The following is a 25,782-nucleotide window of genomic DNA, read 5'->3' as shown; positions in this document are numbered from 1 at the left end:
CTTTTTTCCCCATATAATCATTTGTTTCATGCCATATTTCTAACACAGCATTTATTCATTTGTTTGTATTTTCAGAAATAAATGGGGATAATAACCTCCTCTCAGTCGCGTCCAGGATAGTAAATGTGGTGAAGCCCCAGTCATAGTGACACAAATAAGGTACTCCATGAAGTCTGGTTGTCTAAGCCCTATTGTCATGGGACAATGGAATTTCTGGAGGCCAAGCAGTATCCCCCCCATGACCCAGATGCTGATCCAGCATCCCTCTCCCTTCTCTTTGTCTTAGGCTGAGAATCCCCCTAGCAGAGACTTCCCAGTGAGCCTGGAAACCAAAGGAAGGGAGAGGACAGCACAAAGGGAGAGCCATGTTTATGCTTACCACTGACAGTGCGTTCAGACTACAGACCTAGCTCCCAACCGAAAGTGAAGGTGTTAAGAACACTCCAAATACCTTGAGGAATTGGAAGAACCATGTACCTGTGTACCTTTAAACAGTCCGATTCTGAATGGTTTTTGGGAACAATGGCCCCAAGGCTGGGAAACTGGCCAGATTGAGAATGAGAATTTCAGTTTCTGCCGAGTTGGCACAGTTTAAGATTTTACTATAATGCTGATGAGTGTGCATGAAAAGCAAAAGCATTCAGTTTTCCAAGTTAGGTGTTGAGCTATCTGCAGTGATGGATTACATAAAGATGCCAAGTCCCAGGGGTTTTAGACATTATCTTCCCTCACTATCTTCAATTTAGGAAAGTTCTCAAAATCTTTTTGCTACTTTTGCTGTGTTTCATCAATTTATGTCACAGTCTTGATGAAAAATAAGATGAATTTTACTTAAGGTAGTTCACACTTAATTCATAGTGCTTGTCAGAATTAGATTCCGGGGGCTCCCTTTTTAAATTTAAACTTCCTCCCCAAAATATTTTCTATTAAGGTAAATGCTTATGCTTTTATAAAGATTAGTAGCTTATTTGTGTGTTCTAGCCAGGAAAAACTTAAAATGACCATCAATTTTTTTTAAAAAATTGTTCTAAAGTCTTTTTTTTTTTTAGTACTCAAGAGTGAACAATCCTACATATGAAAGTTTTTATGAAAACATGAAAATGAAATATACCAGGCCTATCAGGTTTTATCCTGGGATCCTGGAAACTATGTATACTATAGAAAACTGAATTAATCCTCAAGAGAAAACTTCAGTTAGCATTTTCTATATATCCCATACACACATTAATACAAAATTTCACATTAGACAGATTATAGACCTATACATGAAAAATAAAACATCACAAAGTTTTAAAATTCTTAAACATGCTTTAAAAATGTTTATTATTCCATTTAAATACAATGTTCATTTACATATTTTTTCATAATTATCTTTGTAAAAAATTGCAATAAATATAAAGTAACAATGAGAAATATCACAGGAACAAACTCCTCCATTATTTTTAAAGTCATCCTATAATACAATATCAGTCGGTTCTGAGAATATAAATCTGGTTACCTTTCACAGGGAATTATTTGAAATTATGACTATTGGCCAGGACCAATGAATTTACCAGACATGTTTTTCCTTAAAACAGAAATGGTACAGAAATTGTTTCCTAGATACTTGACCCTGATACTCCTACTGTGGGAAGATATTTAAACAATTTAGGTATAATTTAGGAGACTAGATTAGCAAGTATCTTCACCCATCATAGCCTGAAGTTCCTTTCTTCTTCAGCAAACAAAAGTGTTACAAACTTGCATCCATGGTCTTGATGGGAGTTGTGGAATCCTGTAATTCTGGAAATGTGTTTTTTTTTTTTTCCTGAGTGATGCAGGATTTGCAGTCACAAATTAAGAAGAAGATGGGTAGAAGTGTTGGAGCAGAGATTAGGAATAAGTAACCAGCGGTCTGGTTTACCACTGAGAATCCAAATTAAAACATAAAAAATATCACTTGAAGACTGAACATTGTATTTACACCAATTATACAAATTTCAGGGTATCCACATTCAAAGAGAATTGTGAAATAGGAAAAGAGAAAGTGACTGTGTCTTTCCTGTATATGAGAACAGCATGTTACATTTTCTTATCAGCACTTTTCATGACATTTTCTTTCAGATGAAAGGAAGTTGCATGAAATGCATTCTTGAATCAGCAACAAAGTGAACACACATCCCAATGAAGGACTTTATTAGTGAAAATTCATTGATGTTTTACAAGCATGTATGATAGCTGCACATAAAAGCAATCTAAGAAGGAATGTATTACATGTGAAACAGTCCTAATAGTTTTATTCTACTTAGCAGAATACCTAGAAAGTAATCAAGCAACAGTTTTGTTTAAGCACAGAATTTTAAATAATGTTTACTTTCCTTATGGATAACAACAAAATTAATTGCTTTGTAAATTTTAGTATTAGTCCTGCAATTATGTACTTTTTAGATTTCCTTTCATTACTTAATCCACAAAATTAATTAGGATGTGTAGGAAATATAATGTTATATTTTAAATAGCTTTTCAAAACATATTTTTACTGATAATTATTTTTACACATATTTATATTTAAAATAAAATTTATGAACATTCCTTCATATACACATGAGCTATTTCAAAAAGTGGAAGTACGCTTTTCATATGTAAACATATTTAAAGAAATATTTACAAGAGAATAATTTTCCCATCCAAAAACAAAGATCTCCAATATCTCTCTTATTCAACAGATATTCTTCTCATTTTCTCAGCTAATTCTTTTCTCACTTCAATATGTTTTTCTAAATTTTGCACTTCATGTGGAAGATTGAGGTCCCAAACAGATAAACAAGATTGTATCTCTACAAAAGAAAAAAATGAAACCATGTTTCAAAGATCGGCCATGAGGCATTTTTACTTTATTTCAATTTTGTTCATTTATATTTAGTTGCCTTGTACGAATATATATATAAATACAGCTAAATATAATGTACGAAATTACTGCTATTTATAAGAAACTCCATTTGGAAAATGCTTAAATATCTTACAGAAACTACTACATTTCAAAAAGAGTGTGGACTTTTAATAATCTAACATTTCATTTTCTGAAAGAAATCATTTTTTTCAAACACTGTTCAAAATCAGACCTTACATGGATATTGGTAAGTTGTAAGGAAAAATATCCACATTTAGCTTAAATGTGGGCTAGTTCTCATTTTATAGTGGTTGATATTTCTACTTCATCTCAAAAAATACTTCACACTGCTAAATCACTGAAAATTTTGAAGATTTATGTTTAAATCATGTACACTCTAAAGAAGCTACCAATTAAAACTGCTTGAAGTATTGAGCATATGTTATATTTATTGTAAATGTATAAAACACATAACATGTTATACTCATTAATGTCATTGCACTGTGTTTGAAATAAAGTATCTTTTTGAACGTTACCTTTTTGGTGTTGTGTACTTTCAGTACTTTTCCGGATATACCCCAAAACCAGCATGACATTTTTAAGGCTTCCTTTAAAAAAATATGAGTCTTCTGTTAAAACAATACAATAAGTTGGACTTTAAAAAGTCCTTGGAACTTACTTTATAATTCTACTTTTTAGAAGACACTTCAATTATATTGAATAAAAGTCTCCAAAACCAGCAATTATTTAATGTTAGAAAATTTGTGATCTACCCCTGCTTTAATTTCAAATTGTGTGAATCTGCGAAAACAATTTAGCCTTTGAAAAACAGGTTTACTGTTTATACAGCCCAAGTTATAACATTAAATGAGATCATGTGCATGATGGTGCTTTGGCACTTGCCAAATCTGAAGCATTTGGATAAAGAATTGGATGGATGCATATACTGAGAGTCTGTAACAGAACCATACTTTCTTCTCAAGTCATTCACTAAGTGGCCCTAGATAGGCCCTACCAGTAAAGGGGTAAACGAACACATGCAGACCCAACCCACATGGAGTTTATATTCTAGTGAGGAGATTGACATCAATGAAAAAAATCCATGACCAGGACCAAAGCTATGCAAGAGAGATATTTTGAGAGCCCCAAAGAGGGAAGTTTGACCTCATCATTACTGACTTCTTAGGGGTTTTAATACATGAACTACCGTTTTGAAGAAAGAGTTAATTTGGTCTATCTTCTTGGCTTAGTTAACTACACTAACTGAAGTTAAATAAAGAATGAAACAGCACATGAAACACCTTGAGGCAGTATGAAGCATGGAATTTCAGAAGGACTAAACAATATTCTAGAGCAGAAAGCGCTGGGAGGAATGTGGTAACTGGCAGAAGCTAGAAAGATGAGCTGAAGCCACATTGTGCCTGCCGTACCCGGTAGATTCTGTTTAAATTTATCTTTATTTTAAAAATCAATTAAGCCCACTGAAATCCCACATAATGTAAGTAATGAACAACCACTTGGGTCCCAAAGTACATACATATTAAATCAGAGGTTGGAACAACCTTGGTAGAATAAAACTAGAGAGACAAGCCACTAGACACCTACTGCTCTGCTGTCCTGATAGCTAACCAACCACTCACAGCATTTAATTTAACTCCATTCATAAAAACTGGGTGAGAGTAAGGAGACACACTTGTCATTCCTTAATATATTCCTGTAAAAGGAATTTACTATTTTCTTCACCTGTCAAACACATTATGGCTTCCTCGCGAAAGTTACATAAACTCTAGTTTGGCAGAACTTAATCCCATTATTTTATTTTCATGATCAACTTTGCATATAGGCTAAGCCAAATAATTGGTTAAAAGAAGACAATGGAATATATTTATGTAGAAAATATATTTCATGTGCTGTTATGATTTCTTCATATTTAAATAGAAAAGTAAGAGCAAGAAAAGACAAAGTTTGTGTAAAACAACATGTTTGTCAATACCTGAACATTGTAGAGTTCAGCATATATTGTTACAAGACTATAAAGTTACTTATAAAATGAAAAACCAAATTTAACAAGGGTGGGAAGCTTAAACTGCTTTAAGATCTTCAGTTAAAATTTAAAAATACCCAACATTATCTATTTCCTCTTTTTGCCTTAGGTATAGAAAGTAACATGCAAATTTCGTGCTCAGCTGCAATAATCTGCTTCTCTATGGGACTGAGAGCATCTACTCTCTCCATTTTTTAAATGACCCCATTCAAAATGTATCCCATTCCTGTTTCATTACATGACCTTTCATGACACTTCAAATGACACTGGAAAGTGAGAGAAAAATAAAAAATAAAACATATTTTTATAATCTCAGACAATATGAGAAAAGATCTAAAGAAAAGAAACTTACCTAATTGTGCTGTCATCATGACTCTGACAGAATCACAAAAATTGTGAATTATACGTATAATTCGACGAGTTGAAAGATCAAGGAGTAAAATATGGCCTCCTCCAGTTCCTATCCAGAGAGCGGTGTTCTTCTGGAGGCACAGGGTTTTTACCCTCCCAGAATAAGACAGTTTGTGTTTTGATTCTGCAGTTACTTTTACCATTTCCTCCCTAAAACCACAAAGTATGCATTAATAGTTTTAACAACAATTAAGAGATAAAACAGATGTATATCTACATATACACATTATATATAGCATCTTAAATTATGAATACATGACAGAATACATTATACATCATTAAAATTCTACAAAACTAGTTTTGCTAAATACAGAATGCCAAAGTAGCTTCTCTACGTGAAACAAATTATCAAATATAACACAATAGCCCCTTAACTTCAAGAAATTCTGAAGTCCATAAAATGGACATACTTTCTATAAATAACAAGCCTATGTAATTAAGTAAAAAAAAAAAAAGACTAAATTTGCCCAATATAAACAGAAAAAGTTATTTTCCAAAGCTTCCCATGAAGTCTAAAAGTTACAAAGGAAAATTAAATTTTAGTCATTTACATGTAAAAGACATCAATACCAACCACAAAACTCTTCCCTGAGCCAATGAGTAATTCACGACAAAAATGAGGTGTCCAGAAATAAAAGAATTCTAATACTTTTAGAACTTCAGGAATAAGGGAGTCTTTACCAGCCAGGACTCCCAGCACTTCACAGTATAAATCTCCTTACCATCCAGAGAAAAACGAAAAGATTCTAGGAGAGTAAACTTTGAGGTCTCATTTTGTAGATATAGGGTGTAATCTAAATGTTCTCCAGAGTATAAAAAATCTACACAGTAAAAACAAAACAAAGGATAAATATAAAGTGTCTAGCAAATAAGGCTGGCAGTGGTCCTGTTTCCCAGCAACAGCAGCAGCACAAAAGATGTCTTTGGTTTAAAGTCTGAGATTTGGGGGCGCCTGGGTGGCACAGCGGTTAAGCATCTGCCTTCGGCTCAGGGTGTGATCCCAGCATTCTGGGTTCGAGCCCCACATCAGGCTCCTCTGCTATGAGCCTGCCTCTTCCTCTCCCACTCCCCTGCTTGTGTTCCCTCTCTCACTGGCTGTCTCTATCTCTGTTATATAAATAAAATCTTTAAAAAAAAAATAAAAATAAAGTCTGAGATTTGTGTCTGACATGCTGGATCAGACTCAGAACTGGCTGTCAGTCCCGTGTCTTGACCCTTCATTCTTAGGGAGTTAGTGCACTGGTCAGTCCAGTAGGTTGTCCCCCATTTTTCAAATTATTTTGTAACTTTATCTTTAAAGCGAAGTATCCTTGGACCTATAGGTTAATTATAAGTAGTAAACTTTGAGGGCTGCCTGGGTGGCTCAGTTGGTTAAGCATCCAACTCTTGGTTTCAGCTTAGATCATGGTCTCAGGGTCGTAGGATCAAGCCCCATGTCAGGCTCTGCACTCAGTAAGGAATCTGCTTGGGATTCTCTCCCTCTGCCCCTCCCCCCATTCCCGTTCTCTCTGTCCCTTTAAAATAAATAAATAAAATCTTTAAAAAAAAAGTAGTAAACATCGATACTGTAACACTACTAGATGTACAGTCAGCAATGAATCCAGTATGATCACTTTCAGTAATAATGTACTTTTTTTTTAATTAGAGAATATTCTTTGTGATACCTTGAAGAAACCATATACCTTATGTTCCTTTTTTTTTTCCAAAATGAAATTTGCTAGATACCAAGAGATGGTGCCAAAACGCATTAACAATTTTGTTTCTGAGTTTTCGTTTATTTAGTTTTCCAGTTAGAGGTAGAAACAAAGTACTATTAGTCATACGTCCTTTCTCAGTGAAATCTGAAGTGTAAAGACAGCTCCTATAAGCATAAAATAACCAATGACATTGTACCTACAACAACATGTTGTACACCTAAAAATTTGTTAAGAGGGTCAGGGTCACACTGTATTCTTTCCACAATAATATACAATTAAAAAATTAATTTACTTTAAAAAGTGCACGCAGTCTATTAGTTCACAGAGTTTTTCAGTTTTCTTATCCCATACTTCCACAAATGGACTATTTTTCTTAGCAACGTAGAGAGCCGTGTCTACCACCACTGCTATGATGTTGGAGTCACTGAAAGCTGCATAAGAAAACCTAGAGGGAAAGAAAGAATGTCACTACTATTCATTTCTTGCAAACAGATTGGCCCTATCGTCATGGCAAACTCCTAGTTAGCCCTTGAGGCTTAAATTAAATGTTAACTCCTCTGGAATTCATCCCTGACCCCTACCAAAATACACCAGTCATTCCCTTTCCTGCACTGGTAGCAGCTGTGGTGCTATAGAGCTTATTAAATGTAAAATTGTATTAATTAGTGTGTCCCTGACACTAGTCTGTACCTGTGATTTCTTAAGGACAAGGACCATGTATTTTCTATAAAACTACAATCCAGTAAAGAGTCACCAAGTACCTATCTATCTAGTAGATACATATAGTAGATAGACGGGTAAGTATCTATCTAGAAAAATGCCTCATTAACAAAGCAGGCAGTTTGTGAAGCGGATGGACAGAAGGATGGATGGATGAGGAACGAACTAACAGAAGGAATGAACAACCAAGAAAAAGTAAAAATCCATGAAAGTTGCAATTCGATCAGATAAATGACATGAAAATATCACAAGGTGTAAAAATCTTTAGTTTATCCTAGAGCAGGAAGATTTCTTCCCTCCATCTTTCTTGTCCTGGCAAGGGAGGCAAAACACGTGTTGCCAGAGAGTCACTACATTTTAGGCAATTCCTTCCTCAGTTTTGCTGTATTTAACAGAAGACAGTTCAAGTGAGCCCAAATATTCCATAGAGTTTTAGAATTTATAAAATATTTTAGTGTGTTATCCTATTTGATCCTCAATAAAAATCTTACAAAATATTACAAATCTCAATGTCTGTAATTACAGAAAGTTTACAAATGCTAGATAACTTGCTCGAGGCCACATGACTGGCATGGTACAGACGCAGGACTCCACACAAGTCTTTGGAGGCCTGAGGCTCCAGAGGCCACAACATCTTTCACTACTTGTCTTCCTCTGTCAGTGCGCATCGATGACAATAAGGAGGGTAATGAGGATGAAGCCGCATCTAATTAGTGATGTGGTATCTGCTTAGCCAGGGAGAGACCAAGGCAACAGGAGACACTTTTTGAGAAGAGAGCAAATATTTCCATGTGTCTATGAAACTGGGTCCTAATCTCTTTTGGGAGGTGAGCAGCTTGAGAGCGCCACGTTTATGGGTATTCTCTCTGATGAAGGGTTTATACTCCAATCGTACATGGAATTTTAGGGGGTCAATACCCATGATCTCATAACATGCTCTATGAAATAAAAAAAAAAGAAAACTGGGGACCCTTCTTTTTAAATATTTTCAGGCTTGTTTAGGTTGGTTAAAAAGTGGAAATTCCAGAATGAGAGTAAGCTTATCCAAACATTTATCACACACTAAGAAACAAATCTATGAACACAACAGAAAACAAAAATCCTCACCCACAAGAACTTACAATACATTAGCAGTGTATCTGAACCCCAACTCTACTTCAGAATCACCTGAGAGCCTGAAAAGATAAATACTGACACCTGGGCCCCACCCCATGATGAATTCTTCTGACTTACTTGGTCTGAGGTGAGTCCCAGACATCAGATTATTTTCAGCTACCTAGTGGTTTCTAAGAGGGGCCGATGCTGAGAACCAGTAGGTCTAGTATAATTGAGACAGCATTTTCGAAACTTGTTTTATAACAATGTGTGAGAGCTGTTGTGAAGGGATACGGGAGCTGCAATGCAAGCACAAATCCAAGGTGTCTAATATGCACAGGTGCAATCAGAGACCACCACTCAGAGGAAGTGACATCTGAATTAAAACCAGCTGGGGCGCCTGGGTGGCACAGCAGTTAAGCGTCTGCCTTCGGCTCAGGGCATGATCCCAGCGTTATGGGATCGAGCCCCACATCAGGCTCTTCCGCTGGGAGCCTGCTTCTTCCTCTCCCACTCCCCCTGCTTGTGTTCCCTCTCTCGCTGGCTGTCTCTATCTCTGTCGAATAAATAAATAAAATCTTTAAAAAAAAAAAAAAAACCAGCAGGGAACACAGTCATCATCCAGGGGAGAGAAAACCACACTCACAGGCCAGGAGTGAAAGGGAGCAGGCTGTCTTTGACAACTGAGATGATTTCAGTTTGGCTAAATTAGCACAGAGAGCAAGGAGGCTGCAAAACATGAATCTAGAGAGGGAAGCAAGGGCCTGGTAGGCTATCTTAAGAAATTTGAATGTCCTGTGAAGGACAATGGGATGTGACTGGGGGTCTTGAGAGCAAGAGACTGACATCAGATTGATTTGCATGTTAGAGAGCCCCTCTGGGAGCCTGTGTGGCTCAGTTGGTTAAGTAAGTGTCTGCCTTCAGCTTGGGTTGTCTCAAAGTCCTGGGATGAGTCCCATGCCGGGCTCCCTGCTCAGCAGGGAGTCTGCCCCTCCCCCTGGCTGGTGCTTTCTCTCTCTCTCTCTCTCTCACTTGCTCACTCTCTCTCTCAAATAAATAAATAAAATCATTCAAAAAAAATAGAAGAGCCCCTCTGTCTGCATTGTTGAGAATGGACTGAAGGGAGCACAATCAGAGGTTGAGAACTGGTTAGAAAGATGCTCTTGTTAACATGGCCATTGATGGTGGATGACAGCCTGGCCCATGGAAGCAGCAGTAGGAATAGTGAGAAATACAAGAATCTGAGAGTCAACTAGAAGGAGAGTTAAGTGGACAAAGGGAGTAAAGGACAAAGGAGTCAAGGATTACTCCTGAATTTCGATCTTGGGCAACTGGATGGATACTGAGAAACCTGGATATTCCCTGAGATAGGGATTTGTGACCAAAGCTGATAACAATCATAACTAATATTTACTGAGAGCTTACCAAGTGCTGAGCATTATGTTAATTCCTTATATTAATTTTGTCTAGTTTTCCAAACATCCCTTTGAGACAGAATATGTTGCAATTCTCAGGTTAGAGAAGACTGGGTATTTAAGAAGTTCTTGCCCACATAATCAATACACAGCAAAGCCAATATCTGAGCTACAATTTTTGCTGTTCTCACTAATCTATGCTGCTTCTCCCTGAGGAATGTAATAAATAAGAACCAACCTCAGTGATTTGGTTAAAATACAACTCTAAAAATTGAAACAACAAATCAGGGCAAGGTTTGTAGTTTATTTTCTTTTCACTTGAAAGTGGTTGTCACAAACTCTGCTGTAGAGAAGACATCTGTGTAATTATCAGATCTAGAGATGACTTTATTCCTGAGTCATATGTTTCTTACAATCAACACTTAATGGAAGTTATCCAAAACACATGTAAAACCCACAGATGAAGTAAGATACTGAGTTTATTGCCTTTCAAATTCATGTTTAATTTCATACAGAGATAATGAAATTGTTAAAAAATGTAGATTGATAAATACTAGTAAGATTATCATGGCTTTTCATATTTTATCGCAAACATGATTAGGCTGGGTGATATCTTTAATAGAAAAATTATGCATTTTAAAAGATTTTTGCTTGGATTGCAATAGCATTATTGATATGATTATAAAGAATAAACATGAATAAAGCAGTCAATTAATTGTATAGATAGAAATAACTTACAGCTGATTTGTCTTTGTCTCAATGCGCTTCTGAATGGTGAAATCATCAGAAAATGAGAAAAGTTTTGTACCACATCCTCCCCACATAATGTTTTTTTCAGCTGAATTCATGGATTCACTCAAACACATCAGTGGAGTACTGACATTTCCTATATTTAGTATCTTCAAAGGAACAGCTCCTTTACACTTTGCCAAAAAAGAGAAACACATTCAATAAACTGAGTATCTGCAGAATGAAATGCTGTAAAATTTGCTGTGCTTTCTAAAAGCTACTTTTCCCTTGCAAATGGCTAGAGGTCTTAAAATAAAAAACTCAAGATACATTTTTCAAAGGATTTATGAAAACATAATTCACTTCAAGTGGAATGCAAAACATTATCCTTAGAACCAATCTCTGTACTTGTCCATGCAAAAAACGCACAGGAAATAACCCAGGGATTATACCCTACTTGTTTGTCTCTCATTAGATAATCAGCTTTTTGATAACAAGGAGTATAAATGGGTAGGATAAATAGATGGAACCACAGTTGCATGGATGGAGGGAAGTATAATATTTTATTGATAAATGAGACTCCGAAGAACAGAAAGTGAAATGATTTCTTCCAGACTAAAGAAAACATTGGTGGCAAACCAGATTTAAAACTTAAGTTTTGTTTTTTCCACAACATATTTATAAGGAATTATCACTTCATTTATATAAAAATAGAACTATTTTCATTCGTAACATCTTAAATCGGATCTCATTTATCATTTTATCCTGAGTTCATTCATATAAAATGTACAGTCAGTCAACAAGTATTTATAGAGAATCTATTGTTTGTAAGACTTTAGGAAAATAAAATGATGAAAAGCAGAATTTCTGGTCCTTGCTCTTAGGGAATTTATGTCACTTGGAAGAGGGGTGGAAATAAGCATACATAAAACAAAGAACTTAAGAATTTTTTTGATGTAGAATGGATTCAACATTTACCTTAACAGTTTTATCTTCAAAAATTGCTAAATTGCCATCAGCAGTTCCCACCAGAAGAAAATTTTTTTGCTTGCTAAAAGAAAAAATGTCAAAATTGTTATAAAAAAATGCTGATATTGACCAAGATGGCCATAACATTCCCCTCTAGGTTGACTAAACTTTAGACAGGTTTCTGCATGACTATGCGCCCCAGACCTCCCTTTTCTTACAGCATTCATTTAGAAAAACTTAACAATTGTAAATTCTTTCTCTGCCCATTTGAGATGTAACTCCTCCCAGCCTCTCCTCAGTATTAGGGCCCAGATATGTCTCTCTCTGGGAACTAGGAGACTTCCTTTTGAAATGTAATCATCAAAAAAGGCAGGGCCCCATCTCCCAGTCTCCGTGGAAGGGAAGGAATCTAACTTCAATAAAACTAATGAATCATTGTAGACTACATCAAAAATTTATGATGTACTATATGCTGGCTAACTGAACATAATAAAAAATAAATAAAATAAAATAAAATAAAATAAAATAAAATAGCAACAGTTAGCAAACACAAATGGCCTAATCACATTGACCACCCCACAAAGTCCTCCAATATTTTTCCACTAGCTCATCCCAGTGTTAAAAACTCTCCCACCTTTTGTTTCAAGAGAGTTGAGAGTTCAATCTCTGTCCCTTATTGCAATAATCTTAAATAAAGTCTTCCTTGCCTATTTAATGCCATCTGATAAAATTTTTCTCTGACAATATCCAGATAATTTCAACTCCAAAACTGCCAGTGGAATTTATATTTCAGCTGCCAAACCCTTGAGTTGCACATTTTTCTAATATTTATTTTCTAGTATTGACTTAAACCAGAGAAATACATAGCCTCCTGGAAATCATCCTGCCCAAAGTATTACAGCAATCAACCTGTTACTCACACCTGCAATCCTGCCATTTAGATAAATTCCTTTGAAATGAGATCCCCACAACTAATAACCGTTGAGTCATTTTCACCTATTAATAACTTACGAATTTATTTATTGGGTATTTTCTCAATTTGAGAGTTAGTGAACTGATATGTTTTAAACTAACACATAACAGGCTATTGATATTCAAAAAATGGATAAAGGAAAAGTCATCCCTGAAGAGGCCCAAGAAAAGTAAACTGATGTGAGGGCTGGTAAAGAAACAGAGCAGAGCTGAAGTAACACCAGCAGTAGGGCTGGTCGGCCTGAAGAAAGGATTGATCTGTTTTATAACAGCCGCAGCTTCATCTATAAGAACATCTTTGTGGCCTCCCACAATGCCCTTTAATATATGCAAATAAATAGAAATATGTTAAAAATGAGCAGTTTTTGCTGAAGCAATAACAGCTTTCCACACAATTCAGTCATCTAAAAGGTATGTAATTTTCTCCCAAAGGTCAAATTCACTACAGCACCTTTGCTTGGGAAAGGGATTGCAATACAAGCAAGTCACGGAATCAGTCATCTTTTCAAGAGTATGTCTCTTTTCCCCATCTTCGGTATTGATGACCAGGAGCGTGCCAGACTGTGTCCCACACACGATCCAGCTTTCCTTTTCCACAGGAAGAGGCACCAAAGCCAGGCACAGTATTCTACTATCAATAACTTCCTGTGAGAGAAAGAAAGAAAGAAAGAAAGAAAGAAAGAAAGAAAGAAAGAAAGAAAGAAAGAAAGAAAGAAAGAAAGAAAGAAAGAAAGAAAGAAAGAAAAGAAAGAAAAACACACTCTGAAGAACTTGATTCAAGCTTAAGTGACTAGAATTTGAATAGAATGAAAGTACTGTTATCCAGACACTTAACTCCTTTTATTTTCTTGCTCTTAATTTTAAAAACAATGCCAATTTTACTTAACTTTCAACAATAAATGAGTTAACTGGGAAACAGCTTTGCCCATCTAAAATGCATCGAAAACTAGAATTAAAATTGAAATTTGTTTTTCGGTATCATCGTTTCTCACTCCATCAAAATAATATGAGGGGCTGTTCAACTTTAAGAATAATGATTAGGCATAACATTTATTTCAAGGCAACAAAGTATTAGGTTATTTTTAAGTGTAGAAATGTATCTTATATTTGCTAATACAATTTATTGAACCATCTTGTACAGCTGTGCTCATGTGCACCCCCCCTCCCCGACCCCTGCTGCTCTGAGTGCTGGCTACTAACAGCTCAGAGCAGCACCCTCCATGGCAGAACTGCCCTCCGCTGGTGGGGGTGGCTGCCTTGCCGGGAAATGGCTGGGAGGTGATGCCACACCCACCCTGGGGCAGACTGCAGCCAATGACTGACTGCCATGTGGGAATGAAAGATTGGCTCCCTTGAGAGATCAATCCATGCTGCTATTCACACCTCAGAGTTTCTCACAGCTAAAGACTGGGTAGATTTCCTCAGGAACTACATTTTTTTGGAATCTCTTCCCGTGTTCTTTTTGACTGCCTTCACTTCCTTAAAAGTTACTCTCTCCTTAAATCACTTGTACAAAAAACTCTGTCTTAGACTGTTTCTAGGTATCCTGACCTAAGACACACATATACTATGCTTTTAAAACAAAACACAGACTATTTAATTTCATGTAAATACTCTTGTTCTACCATAAAACTAAATGATCCTCCTATATTGCTTTCATTTAATTTCTTCCAAAGTAACTTTTATAACTGGTACATGCTTTAAAATAATCCGCAAATTAAATTTTATAAAGTATCTGTAATTTAAAGGGTACTTGGACTTACCTCAGAAGTGTGTTTTTCTGTATTTAAGTCAAGAAATAAGAGCTGTCCTTTGTCACGGTGCCCACAGCCCAGCCAGATGCTTGCATTCTTGTTGTTATGATTTGTAGAGACCATGCACTCAACACTAAAGTTTTTAGGTATTGTTATATGTCTCATCAGACAGATTAACTCAGCTGAATTCAAATTGTCAAAGACCTGAGCAAGTTTAAAATAACAAGACAATACACAGCAAGTTAGCATATGTCCTCTTGAAAGATCATATTGTGTATAATGTAGAATGATGTGTTATAGCTCTATCAAGAAAAACCTAGATCTGTTAAGCTGTGATCTAATCCAAGCAACAGGATAAGTAATCCAAACTACAGATAAAGTTACATTAAAATAATACTTATTTTTAGACCAGCACAAGATAGACTCTTTTGTCTATATGGTATGTTTGGTAACTTGAAAAGAAAGAAAATCTCAAAAGTGCCAACTGAACAGAAATTTAGCAGAGTCAGGGGCTATTCCTCACTCAGTTTGATACGACACAGCCACATCATGTTACAGATAAACACGGGCCACCAAGGGAACAGACCTGCCGACTGAAGGGAAAAGAACTTTTTGATCTTTGGTAATGGAATTCACAAATCACTTCTAGATTCTGTTTTCATGTTTTTCTTTGAAACACAGAAGAACTAGAGCGACAGGGGAGTGGGGTGGAGACCACTATAAAGAAACAGAACCAGGACCCAGGAAACTGGAATTAGAGCCATGACACAGCCACTTGCCTTCCACACACAAGACTCCGAGAAAGCTCCTTATTCTCTATGCCTCATCTGACAAAGGTGATGAGTCTACCTATCTTGCCTAATATATACTTATTTAAAGACTAAGTGGGTATGTCAAAGTCAAATACTGTCATATACTGAAAAAAAATTCAAGGTAGTTATGTAATCTATAAAATAGAGGTGAAGTATTATTGAAAATGAAAGGGGGAAAGAGTAAAACAATAATTAAGCTACGGAAAATTTCACTGTGAAAAAAATTTTGAAAATACAAGTGATTAACACCAGTGGTAACAAAAATTTAAAACCAGTGGACATACAAATGGCCAACCAGCTCATGAAAAGGTGCTCGACATCACCCGTCATCAGGGAAATACAAAGCAAAACCACCAGGAGATATCACTTCACACCTGCCAGAATGGCTAGAATCAAAAAGACAAGAAATAAGTGCTGACCAGGATGTGGAGGAAAAGGAACCTTTGTGCACTGTGGCAGGGTTATAAACTGCTGCAACCACTATGGAAAACAGCATGCAGGTTCCTCAAAAAAATTAAGAACAGAACTACCATGGAACTTCCACTTCCGGGTATATACCTAAAGGAAATGAAATCATTATCTTGAACAGATATCTGCACCCCCTTGTTCATGGCAGCATTATTCACAACAGCCAAGATGTGGAAACAACCTAAGTGTCCATCAATGCGAGAATGAATAAAGAAAATACTGATATATATGTATATAAATGTGTGTGTGTGTGTCTATACACACACAATGGAGTATTATTCAGCCATAAATAAGGAGGAAATTCTGCCATTTGTGACAACATGGATGGACCTTGGGGGCATAATGCTCAGAAAGAGAAAGAAATACTGTATGGTATCACTTATACATGGAATCTAAAATACAATAAAATAAAATAAACAAAACCAAACAAGCTTCTAGATACAGAAAACAGACTGCGGTTGCCAGAGGCAGGGCATAGGAGTGGGTAAAATGGGTGAAGGGGGTCAAAAGGTATAAAATTCCAGTTATAAGACAGTAATGTAATGTATAGCATGGTGGCTAAAGTTAACAATACTATACAGTATATTTGAAAGTTGCTAGGAGAGTAGATCTTTTTTTTAAAAAAAAAGATTTTATTTATTTATTTGACAGAGAGAGACAGCCAGCGAGAGAGGGAACACAAGCAGGGGGAGTGGGAGAGGAAGAAGCAGGCTCCCAGCGGAGGAGCCTGATGTGGGGCTCGATCCCAGGACCCCGGGATCACGCCCTGGGCCGAAGGCAGACGCCTAACAACTGAGCCACCCAGGCGCCCCGAGAGTAGATCTTTTAAAAGTTTTTATCACAAGAAAAAAATTGTAACTTATGAGGTAATGGATGTTAACAAAACTTATTGCAGTAATAATTTCATAATATATACGTGCATGAAATCATTATGTTGTACACCTAGAAACTAATACAATGTCTTTGTAATTATGTCTCAATAAAACTAGGGGAAGGGGGGAGGGGGGGAAGTAGAAGATAATTACATAATGTTTGTTAAAGTCAGTGTATATACTCAGCTATTTTTGTGTAGAAATTTTAAAGTTGAACAAAAATTTTTCAATGAATTGTGATACAAAATCAAAAGTCCACAACATAAAGAGGGCTCTTGTTTTGATCTACTAAAATCTGTTTCAGTTCAAAACAGAGTAAGCAATCTGTTTCTGATAATACGGTGGAAAAGGTTAGTTGGACAAACCACCCATCTAAAAGCAACTTAAAATACTAAGGAAATTATTTTTTTAATCTCTTATATGGACTTTGAGAAACAGAGGGCTTCAGAGGGGAGGGGGGTGGGGGAACGGGATAGGCTGGTGATGGGTAGTAAGGAGGGCACGTATTGCATGGTGCACTGGGTGTTATACGCAACTAATGAATCATCGAACTTTACATCAAAAAAAATTAAAATAAAAAAATTTAGGAAAAAAAATATTAAAGATCTCACATCTAAGGACTTACCAGGCCAAAATATTAGTGAAAGACAAAATCCAGTGAAAGACAGGTCAATTGAACCCTAAAGTCAGATACTTTCTTAAAGGCATTTGTCTACTGAAGGCAAACTGACGTGTGGTTTTCAATATCTTGTTGGCCAGTGAGAAAGAAGTTTAAATCTGGAGCCTGCCCAAAGTGAAGTCCAATAAAGATCTGTTCCCATAAAGCTGGGACCCAAAAGGGGTACATATTCACAGTAAATGAGAACCAGAAATAAAGCTACCCCATGCTTCCACTTTCTCTGGTACAAGGAAGCATGCCTGGAACTTTACAGACAAAGGGAAGGAGAGAAAAGAACCCTAAGAAATTGTTATCCACAAGCTTGCTCTCAAGAAGATTCGTAGACCAGATTCCCACCTGGGTAGTTAAAAAAAAAAAAAAAATCTCAAGCCAGGAATTGAGTTTAAAGCAATTTGCAGCAAGAAAATTGAGACCTGTAAAAAAAGACCTGTATGCAAAATTATAAAACTATATAGAAAGACACAAGAAAACATCAATAGGAAGATAACCCACATTCAAGAATAGAATGATTTAATATCATAAAGATAGAATCCTCCCCAAACTGACTGCAAATTCATTGCAAGTCCAAACCAAATCACAGTAGGGTTTTTCATAAAAGTTGACAAAGGAATTTTAAAATTTTTATGGAAAAACTAAACCCCAGAATAGTTAACACATTCCTAGAGGAGAAAAATAAGTAAAGAAAGGAGAACTTACAAAGCGACAGGAATTAAGACAGGATAGTATTAGAGGAAGAACAGACAAGTTGACCAACGCAAGAGAACACGCTTGTGGATGTGTGTGTATCTGACAAATTATAAAGTGCAAGGGGGGGAATCAACAGAAAAAAAAGGAAGAAACTATTCAATAGATTAAGCTGGAAAATTTAGTTATCTATATGGGAAAAAGGAAATTGGATTCAGATAAAAATGTCAATTCCTGATGGGTTAAGAACTTAAATGTCAAAAGCAAAACTTTTAACCATTTGATGAAACCATAGGTAAATGTTTTTGTGTCTCTGGCAGAGATAAGGACTCTTAAAACAGGACCCCAGGGTGCCTGGATGGCTTAGTCGGTTAAGTGTCTGCCTTCAGCTCAGGTTATGATCCCAGTGTCCTGGAATCGAGTCCCACATAGGGCTCCCTGCTTGGCAGTTAGTCTGCTACTCTCTCTGACCCTCTGCCCACCTCATGCTCACTGTCTCTCTCTCTCTCTCTCCCTCCCTCCTTCCCTCCTAAAAATAAAGTCTTTAAAAAAAAAAAACAGGACTCCAAAAGTAATAACCATATAAAGGGTTGTTGAATTTATCTGTATTAAAATTAAGACATTCAGTTCATCAAAAGGCACTCTATAGGAAATAAAAAGGCAAATCACAAATTGGGAAAAGAAATTTGCAATATATATAACCAACAAAGGATTAGTATTTCTTTTTTCTTTTTCTGAGTTCATTTGTATGCAAATAATCCAACAGGAAAATGGGCAAAGTAATGAACAGTCATTTCCCAGAGGAGTAAACACATATATAACCAATGAACATATAAAGAGATGGCCATCCTTATTAGTAATTAGGAAAATGCAAATCAATATACAAGATAACATATTTGGAAAAATTAAGAACTCAGATAGTACTAAGTTTTGGGAGAATATATAGAGAAATGGCTACCCTAACATACAGATGATAAAAGTGTTAAGCTGGTACAACTTCTTCAGAAAACAAAATGCATATTCTGTGATGCTGCAATTCAACTCCTAGGTATATAACACAAAGCAATTCTCATATATTCTGCACTAGGAGACAGGTATACCATGTTCATAATAGCAAAAAACTGGAAACAATACCAATACCCATAGACACAATCATGGGTACATGTATTGTTGCTCTTTCAAACAGTGGAATGGAATAGCAGTGAAAAGAATCAACAGCTATGTTTAACAACCTCCATAAAGCTTATAAAATAAGGTTGGGAGAACAACTGAAAATATTTCAGAACACGACATGACTATAATTCAATTTTAAATAAAAGATAACTATAGAAAAACTAAACTGGTAGCAAACATAAAGAAAAGAAAAGCAAGGATTATCTCAAGAGTCAGCAAAGTGGCAACATCTATAGGGAAAAGAAAGTGATACAATCAGGAAGAAGCATACGGGAGCTCCTGCGTGTTGGCAATGTTCTTTATTTTGTGCCATGGGTGGTGGGGGATATAGAAGTTTTGCTTTATCACTGTTTGTCATGTGTGTGTGTGTGTGTGTGAAGATCATATATGTGTGCATACATGAATTGGATGTTCTGTATAAAATACTGATAAATTTTAGCTATAAGAGTACCTGGGCAGAAGTAGGCCTTTCTTGAGGATTTTCCTTCAAACACTTTTTAATTAACTTCTCAACCATGGGCCATGGGGCACAGCCATATTCTTTAACCGGATCTAAAACATTCAAAAACATACATGCTACAACATTAGACAAAGCAGAACAATTACTTCATTTCCTTTCAATGGAAATAAGAGGTCCAGACCATGCAAAGGAAAACACTGATCTCCATAATCCTGTATTTAGTTTGCATCTACTTATATCACAAACTTAAAGATAATTTTGTTAGCTTTATCTCTACTAGAGACATCAAAAAAGACTTCTTGAGTTTTTATTATATAAGAAAAAGACACAAACACTCATTGAATAAAATAATAGATTTTTCATCCCACACCTGCATTTCACATATATTTTGAAGATATTCTTGTTCATATAATAATTAAACTTCTATGGAAGTACTTTTTATTTTAATATTTAAAGCTGGCAATCATTTAATCTTCATACCGCTACAGTCAGTTTGTGCACATTTCTTTTTTACGAGAGATATGCCATTCTTCCAGCTGGTATAAACTAGAGACCCGGAAACTGTCACTGACAGCTAACTAGTGAAATTAGGGCAATGACCCAGATTGTGTTGAAAGTTTATCCAAATAATAATTAATTTCCTTTTGCTGGGAATCTTTAAAGTTTCCCCTACAGGAGGTAGGTAAAGCTAAATTCCCTGTACTTGGCACATAGCATGCACTCAAAAATATTTAAGTGAAAGTGAAAGCAGAATATATGAGAAAAAATTTAAAAGAGCACTTTGCAGGGGGAACTGAAGTAACAGTCAAGGATAAACGATGTTCTAGAATTTCTTAAAAGCATGAGACAACCATTCAAAATGAAATCTGATCTCATTAGACAATCATTTGCTAATTCTTATTAATATTTACTACTAAAAATAATTACTATAAATAATTCAAGCTTCCATTCGTGCATATAAGTTATCTCCCTCCAAGAAAATGAAAATACTCCAGGCTAATGAGCACATAGTTACTCTTTATAAGCACAGAAGTCACTAAGCATGGAGCTTTAACAGCAATTTTCTTTTCTGAATATTCTTCTAAATATAATACCAAATGCATCAATATTAATTTGAGATATTTTTTTTAAAAAGCCTAAAACTGCTCTCTTTTTTATACGATTTTCATTAATGTGTCACAGGATTTAAGAATATTCATGCACTAAACGAAAACTCATCAGTTGTGAAGTGAATTAAGTATACAACTACAATTAAATAACTTGGAAATAAAGCTGCTGATATAAAAAATAATCATCCTTATTGTAGATAAAATAAAACTTACCAGGTAATTTTCCTTGTATTGCCAGCTCATCAAACTCATTTGGAAACTTCAAACCCTCCGCTATTCTCCCTCCAGTTGTCAAAATGTCATAGAGTAGTAAACCAAATGAATAAACATCAGCCTGTTGGTTATAAATAACATTTCCTCTAGAAACCTCAGGTGCACGAAACCCTGAAAGTAAGCAGATATATTAATAAATATGCCCAACACCGGGGCTCATACACCCAAGGAAGCATATTCTTAGGTACATATGGTGAGGAGGAGTCAAGAAGATGAGTCCTAAATCAAGCCATGTCCTCTCTATAATGAGATATGCAAGTCAAGCCAATTAACAGCCCCATGCTGACATTTCACCCCAAAATTGCTCTTGAAAAATAGTAAGGATAAACATTCAATAATTATTAAGTAATGTTTCATATTTAAAGAAATTAAGCCTAATGGGGGGAAAAAACCCTACATCATTTTTCTCATTCCTAAAAATAACTATTCCCAGGCAAGTGTTTCAAACAAAGGAGAGGTCGGGAGGGTGAGATTTCTAGACTTCACTCCCAAGTCACTTTAACTTGACTGAAGTCCAATGCCTTCATTATTTCCAGAACTTGTGATTCTACTCCTTCCACCCAATGGAAAAATGAAAATAACACTGTGACTAATATATAACAACACCTCTCTCTCAGGAGTTGGTTCATGACTGAAATTCTTTTAAAGGGAAATAAAACCTCTCATTTCACAATTGAGATAAATCACTTTTAAATTCTCCAAAAAAAAAAAAGAGTAATTTCAACATGATTCACAAGAGTAAAAATATCAACAATCTAATGAAATCCAACTATTAGAGGAAATTGGTTAAATAATGTGCACTATGCATTAACTTAAAAATCATTTTTAAGGTGACATGCTATAATGTCAATGAAAAGAAAATGTAGGATATAAGTCTGCAAGGACAGAAAGTTATCAAATGTGTGAAAAAAATCGAGTTAATTTTCTTAGCTATGATAATGGTATTGTGACTATGTTAACAAACATCCTTATTCTAAGGAAATGTATGTCAGTATGTTTAGGCACGGTAGCATGATGTCTGCAATTTAATTTCAAAGTCTCAAATGCATATATAAAGAAAGTGAAAGGCAAACGGTCAATAATCAATTAATCTATACGAAGGGCATATGGGTGTATGGTGTTTTTGGTGTTATTCATTCAACTTTTCTGTAGACTTAAAAATTTTCAGAATGAAAAGTTTACAAAGAACTACATCCGAATGTAATAATGATTATTTCCATGTGCTAAAATTATAGGTAGCTTTTATTTATAATTAATTATTTTATTTTCTTATACCTAGAAATTTTCTTTTTTTTCTTTCTTTTTTTTTTTTTTGGCTATGTAAGGGATTTTTTTAAATTATGCTAAGTTAGCCACCATAATGAACATATGTAATTGTTAACATAGTTTAAATATATACCCAGGGAAATAAACAAAGTATGAATTCACAGCCTTCAGAAAATCAATGACTGAATTTGGAAAGAGTTCTGAAAGATGAAGCTCAGTAGTCCTTCACCAGGCTGGAAAGACGTGAAGAATCAGAAAGATGGGATGTCAGATTTGAGCGTGTTAGTCCCCCTGGTACTGTTAACATTCTCCAGTTAACAGGTTGCCACATTTGTTCATACTCTCTTTCTACACACACACACACACACACACACACACCATTTTCCCACATCTGTCTATGTATGTGCCTGTCTATATATAGACAGAGACATATATAATAGCCATTTTCTTAGAAAAAGAACATATTCCTACATAGCCATAATATCATACTCACACCCTAAGCTAAAGAATTGTGTAATTAATGACAGTTCTGAAACAGATCCCTAATCAACTGTACCTGTGACATAAAGTCAACATATAACAACAATTCCTAATTCATATTGCTATAGCATTTTATAGACACTTTCTTAAGTATTTCATTTGCTATGCACAAAAATTACCCGTGGTGGGCAGATGAGGACTTTCCATTGTACAAATAACATAATCTTTTCAAAAATGTTATGTGTTTTCCTAAGGCCACAAAGATAATGAACGGTGAAGTCAAGAGTACTCACAATAATGAGCTACTCACACATTAGCTAGTTCATCAACAATATTTATGATTACCTTTCTAGAATGTAAAAGGGATTTTGGAGGCTAATATCAATCTCATCCAATTATTCATTATTCATCCAACACATTTTGGGGTATCTATTATATAACAAGGTGCTATTCAGAGACTATTAAAACATTCAGTATATTTTTTCCCCTTGGTAAATTTACTGTTAGAAACACTAGGATTTGGAACTGCAGGGTCTTAGAGAAGAAAAACTTGAGGGTAACTACTCTAAATTTTCATCCAAGGCACATATCCTTTTACAACAGTTTTTATCCCTCTAGGCATCAATCCACAGATGTTAGAACTATGCGGAAGGCTAGAATTTTTTTTCTCAGTGAGTCGAGGGACACTAAGAAAGATAATTGTGAGGCTACAGAAAGAAGTATTTACTTCGACATGGAAATGATTTTAACCTTCTTATCTTGTTCCTTTCAAAATAAGTGTCTTCATTGACACAATCCCCAGCAGGAGAACATAATCCTTATTTATATATTCAGGAAGTAACTCAACTACAATATAAGGCACTTCTAAGTGCTTCTTGAAATTCATCCAATGAATTTCTAATGATTTTCTAAATTCTTGATTGCACTAACAGTGTCTTCTAAAGTTATCTATGGAGAGTAGGGGCCTTTAGGAACAAATTCTCCCAAACAGTAAACACTGAATGTTGATCTGACTGTAATCCAACAAATGGGCCAGTCTGCATCAACTATCTTGTCACAGATCACAATAAAATGACATTTAATCAACAAAGCATGCAGAATAACATGAGACATTTATTCCCAATTCATACCTTTAAACACAAAAATGCATAAAATATTCCTATAACTTGTTTCTCTGAAAAAGGTAGGATATCCACTTGAAAATCATGAATTTCAAAAATGCTGAGTAAACAAAAGTTTAAATCAGATAGTCCTATAAAATAACGTAATTAAAATCTTTGGTACTCTACCAAAATCTACACAACACTAAATCTAGATGGAGAACTTGGACAGAAATATGCAGGAAAGATATGATAAAGGTGGCATTCAAAGCAGCAGGGAAAGACAGGCTTTTAATAAATGATAATGGTGTGAGCTGTCTGTTTAAGAAAGAGAGGAGTAGCTGCATCACTCCTTACACCGAATAAACTTTTGATAAGCCAAAAATTCAAATGTAAATACAAATACATGAAAGTACTGAAGACATATTCACAACTGAGTTGACAGTACTGAGATGCAAAAGGCCTTGCTAATCACTGTCCAAAGGTGGGTGGTGAGAGCTGAAGGCTGAGAGCTGGGGCAGTCACACTGTCTTTGGAGAATTTCAAAATAATAAGCAACTGCCTGCACTGGTGCAGATCACGCCCATCGTTCTCATCCTTGGTGTAGCACTGACGAAACACGTCAGGTAAATGAGACTCCAAAAGGTAAAAGAAACAAAAGTTGTTCACTTGGAAGATTCAAGTTCTACAACAGCAAAATGCCATCAACAAGGATGAAGAACAAACCCTACGCCGGAAAATATTTGAATATATGAGAGGAAAATATACACGTTGACTAAAATCAGCTTTATAAATGAATAAGGACAATGGACAAATGAATAAAGACATGAAAGGAAAAATATGTCTTATATATTAAAGAATGCTTAGCCCCCAATAAAAAATAAGCAAATAAATAAACACTTGGAAAATAAAAACATTAAGTTCTCACTCTTTGCCTATTAATTTTGTGAAGATTAAAAAGAATAACAAGCCCAGAATGGGAAATGGGTGCTCTAATTCGAGTATGGAGGGAACTTTAATGGACAAACCTTTCTAAAAGGCAATTAGTGTTTCAAAGTTCAAAATATGCACTCCCAGCAATACCACGCCTAGGAATTTAATGTTTAAAACATTAGTCGCATAAATGGGCAATTTTAATTTACAATTATGTTAATTAAAGCACTGTCAATACATCAAAAAGTCAGAAAAAATTTAAATATACATCAAGATGTGGTTAAGTAAATTACCATACATACTAGCAAAGAAATACTACATAACTGCTAAAACTGATGTTTGACATAGAAAGATGTCCATGAAATATTAATTAGAAAAAGAAAACTAAAGCAGAATTTATAATACATCTATAAAAACTTAAGCACATCCAAATCTAGATACAGATGTATCTCTATGTTACCAGAGTGTTAAGAATTGTTGCTAATTTATTAGAAACACATATTTTGACCTGCGTAATAGGATTCGCTGTTTTACCTCACGCCCTTCTGTTTTGCAAGTCAAATCTTACTCTAAATTGACTTGGCCTGAGCTGCCTCATCATGGAGTCCTTCACCTCAAAGAGATCAAAGTGACTGGGGGGAGGTGGGCTCAGGGTGTTAAGTCCTAAGCTGCCAACATGATGTCTGCCTGTCAGTCTAAACCATGACAAGATCCTCAAAGCTCTTCTGCATGTAATTTATCACTCAGGACTTTTCTGGAACCGCAACTGCAAGTTCTCCCAAAATGTTCACCTTACAT

General features: G+C 35.5%; 1 protein-coding gene across 6 annotated transcripts in view; it reads right to left on the bottom strand.

Moving 5' to 3' along the window:
- Positions 1–1,304: 1,304 nt before the first annotated feature.
- LRRK2 (leucine rich repeat kinase 2) overlaps positions 1,305–25,782 on the bottom strand; it is a 135,069-nt gene continuing 110,591 nt past the window's right edge. For 5 of the 6 annotated variants that reach the window (XM_045776530.2, XM_045776533.2, XM_045776531.2 and 2 more), the window contains 10 exons: positions 21,146–21,316; positions 19,815–19,915; positions 14,685–14,879; positions 13,373–13,566; positions 11,959–12,031; positions 10,990–11,174; positions 7,314–7,466; positions 5,266–5,474; positions 3,406–3,498; positions 1,305–2,816 (listed from right to left, as the gene is read on the bottom strand). In XM_045776530.2, coding sequence (XP_045632486.2) covers positions 2,695–2,816; positions 3,406–3,498; positions 5,266–5,474; positions 7,314–7,466; positions 10,990–11,174; positions 11,959–12,031; positions 13,373–13,566; positions 14,685–14,879; positions 19,815–19,915; positions 21,146–21,316 — 1,496 coding nt within the window. In that variant the 3' untranslated portion in view covers positions 1,305–2,694. The remainder of the gene's footprint in view (positions 2,817–3,405; positions 3,499–5,265; positions 5,475–7,313; positions 7,467–10,989; positions 11,175–11,958; positions 12,032–13,372; positions 13,567–14,684; positions 14,880–19,814; positions 19,916–21,145; positions 21,317–25,782) is intronic. The other variant, XM_045776532.2, reaches the window with a different exon arrangement.

This window comes from Ursus americanus, chromosome 25, assembly GCF_024610735.1.
Source record: "Ursus americanus isolate L20-20 chromosome 25, mUrsAme1.1.p, whole genome shotgun sequence".
NCBI classification, from domain to species: Eukaryota; Metazoa; Chordata; class Mammalia; order Carnivora; family Ursidae; genus Ursus; species Ursus americanus.
Note: the sequence above shows the minus strand (reverse complement) of the source record. Positions and strands in the feature narration are given on the sequence as shown.